The following is a 3,261-nucleotide window of genomic DNA, read 5'->3' as shown; positions in this document are numbered from 1 at the left end:
GGAGGCCAGCGGGCCACATAGGAGATTTTTTCTAAAAAAAAAAAAAAAAAAAATCATCTCTGCTTAAATGTTTATATCTTTTCTCATGACTACCTTAGTACATAAATCATAAAGAGAAGCCTGTGGGCTCGAGTTAGTGTGTAGCACTGATAATGTGAAATAGTCTTTCATCAATGACAAAATTTTTCATTTGACAGTCAAATCATGTACCATACTCCCTTCTCACTTTACTTTTGAAAACGACATTTATACCCAATTTCCATTTTTCCTTTAGGATGAAGATATAACACTTCAGATAACTGAGAATGAAGATAATGAGGAATATGACATGGTTGATGTTATCTGGCGTCAGTTAATATCGAGCTGCCCATGGCTTTCAGAACTAGATGAAAGTGCAACCGAAGGAGTTATTAAAGTATGGAGGAAGGTTGTAGATAGAATCTTCAGCCTGTATAAACTGTCATGCAGTGCATATTTTACTTTCCTTAAACTCAATGCTGGTCAAGTACGTAGCATGTTCTAGCAAAAATTATGTGGAACTTTCTTGCTAGTAAATTAAAATATTACACTGAATTTTTTTACTTCTTGTCACAATCTTCCATTCTTAGATTCCTTTAGATGAGGATGACCCTAGGCTACATTTAAGTCATAGAACAGAGCAGAGCACTGATGATGTGATCGTGATGGCCACACTGCGACTGCTCAGGTTGTTGGTGAAGCATGCTGGTGAGCTCCGCCAGTATCTAGAGCATGGCTTGGAAACAACACCTACTGCTCCCTGGAGAGGTGATGGCCTACCTAAAATTTCTCAGTAAATATTATGACTGGAATACCTAAGACAGTGAAATGAACAAAAAAATACTTTCTTCATATTTGTGTCTAGATTGTGTAAAAGTAGCCACATTAGTTCTTAACATATTATGGACTGCTTATTACATAGCAAACACCTTCCCTCCCACCTTTTAGAGAATGAGAATCTGAAAAACAGGAGCTTTTTATATGCAAAATGAATTTTAGACAGGGTGGTGGAAATAACTTTCAAAAAGATTTTGTACACCCTTTGAAAAATGGTCTGTTTTCTTTCTTTATAGGTATTTATAGGAAATACATTTCTGTAGAACACTTTGAATTGCTTTGGACTTGAATTATAGTTCTGTACCATATCCATACTTGCAAATCAAGAGCTGTTGTTTATGGGTCTTTGTCACTGGGAGAACTTTGAAGCCCTTAAAACTTGTACTTTTGCTGACATACATTAAGTTTTATCCTTTTGTAGTCACTGTGGTCGGTTTTTAATAACTGTTAAACAAATATCCTCCTTTCCCTAAAGGAATTATTCCACAACTTTTCTCACGCTTAAACCACCCTGAAGTGTATGTGCGCCAAAGTATTTGTAACCTTCTGTGCCGCGTGGCTCAGGATTCCCCACATCTCATACTGTATCCTGCAATAGTGGGGACCATATCACTTAGTAGTGAATCTCAAGCTTCAGGTATGTAATGTTATAGTACTGCCACTTGAAGTATAAACTATTTTACCAATAATTCGAAGTCTGTTTTTTGAGCTTTGTGTTTGAAAGTTGGTAGAGTTTATAGTATTTAGTAGTAATAACTATTCTTGAGGCGGTAACCGCTGTGTATCTGGCACTAGGTGATAGGCCTTTAATGTGTCCCATCTTTGAAATAACTTAACAAGTGGAAAAAAATGGTGTAATTCACATTGTAGAACTATAAATGACAGACTGAGCTCCATTCTCTGGTTGGGAGGATATCTTATTTGTTAGTGATTTACTTATTCTCTTACCTTGAGTTTCTTCCTTACTATACAGTATTAATAAACATGAAAGCTCAGCTTGTAAAAATGCAAGATATCCATCATCTTTAGTCATCTTAATGTACAGAAAGCAGGCTAGTTGGACAAGTACTTTATAGAGTCCAATGGATTATCCGTGTTTTCCCTAACTCAGTATATATGCATGGGAAAAATACTTAAGAGTATTCCCTGTTGTCACATTCATTGTAGGGAATAAGTTTTCCTCTGCAATTCCAACTTTACTTGGAAACATTCAAGGAGAAGAATTGATGGTTTCTGAATGTGAAGGCGGAAGTCCTCCCACTTCGCAGGATAGCAGTAAGGATGAACCAAAAAGTGGATTAAATGAAGACCAAGCCATGATGCAGGATTGCTACAGCAAAATTGTGGATAAGCTGTCCTCTGCAAATCCAACTATGGTGCTGCAGGTACAGAGAAACCCAGCTTAACATTTACAGCAAGTTTTACTACAGTGCCTACCTTCCCTACCCCCAAGCCAAGCAAAGGCCTAGAATAGTAAAACTCAATTATGAAAATGTTTGAGAACCAAAGCTTTAAGAATAATCAAAATTGGTTTGGCCAGTCTGTTTTGTGTTTTTGATACTGGGGATTGAACTCTGGTCCTCGCGCTTGCGAGGCAGGAGCTGGAACCACTGAGCTAAATTCCCAGCCCAGTTTGGCCAATCTGTATGGATAAAATCACTAGTCAATATTCTCTAATTGAGTAATGCACAGCAAGCACCCCATTTAACTTGAGGTGTCTAGTGCATGAAGACTTGGAGATGAACTCTCTGGATGTGCCCTGTACACAGGTGCAGATGCTTGTGGCTGAGCTGCGCAGGGTCACTGTTCTCTGGGATGAACTCTGGTTGGGAGTTTTGTTGCAGCAGCACATGTATGTCCTGAGACGAATTCAGCAGCTCGAAGATGAGGTGAAGAGAGTCCAGAACAACAACACCCTACGCAAGTATGTTTTCATTCATTTTACTCAAAATGTGAAACTGCCTTTTTAAAGAATGTGCTAATCTATATAACATAAAATTATTATTAAATTCAGTGACATTAAATCCATTCAGTGTTGTGCAGCCATCATTGTCCACTGTAGAACTTACCCATCGTCCCAAATAAATGCTCTGTACTTGTTAAATACTGATCTTTCCTTCCCTTCTAACTTCAGTTGCTGGTTTACCTCTGTTCTTTGTCTATGAATTTGCCTATTTCAGGTACTTTAGTAAGTGAAATCATATAGCATTTGGCCTTTTAAAGTCCAGCTTTTTTCACTTCCGTATGTTTTCAAGATTCATTCATGTTGCAACATGCTGGAATTTTATTTATTTTTTGATACCAGGGATTGAACTTGGGACCTCTCGCTTGCCAGGCATGCACTATGCTGCTGAGTTAAATCCCCAGCAGAATTGTTTTTTTTTTTTTTTTTTTTTTTTTTTTTTT

General features: G+C 37.6%; 1 protein-coding gene across 1 annotated transcript in view; it reads left to right on the top strand.

Annotated features, from left to right (window-relative positions):
* The window catches only part of Smg1 (SMG1 nonsense mediated mRNA decay associated PI3K related kinase), a 78,717-nt gene that overhangs the window by 45,976 nt on the left and 29,480 nt on the right, over positions 1 to 3,261 (top strand). The window contains exons 34-38 of the mRNA XM_010610757.2: positions 275 to 505; positions 609 to 786; positions 1,331 to 1,492; positions 2,023 to 2,240; positions 2,625 to 2,779. Coding sequence (XP_010609059.1) covers positions 275 to 505; positions 609 to 786; positions 1,331 to 1,492; positions 2,023 to 2,240; positions 2,625 to 2,779 — 944 coding nt within the window. The remainder of the gene's footprint in view (positions 1 to 274; positions 506 to 608; positions 787 to 1,330; positions 1,493 to 2,022; positions 2,241 to 2,624; positions 2,780 to 3,261) is intronic.

This window comes from Fukomys damarensis, unplaced genomic scaffold (genome assembly GCF_012274545.1).
Source record: "Fukomys damarensis isolate Sample0158 unplaced genomic scaffold, DMR_v1.0_HiC HiC_scaffold_34, whole genome shotgun sequence".
NCBI classification, from domain to species: Eukaryota; Metazoa; Chordata; class Mammalia; order Rodentia; family Bathyergidae; genus Fukomys; species Fukomys damarensis.
This window is presented reverse-complemented; position numbering and strand designations above follow the sequence as displayed.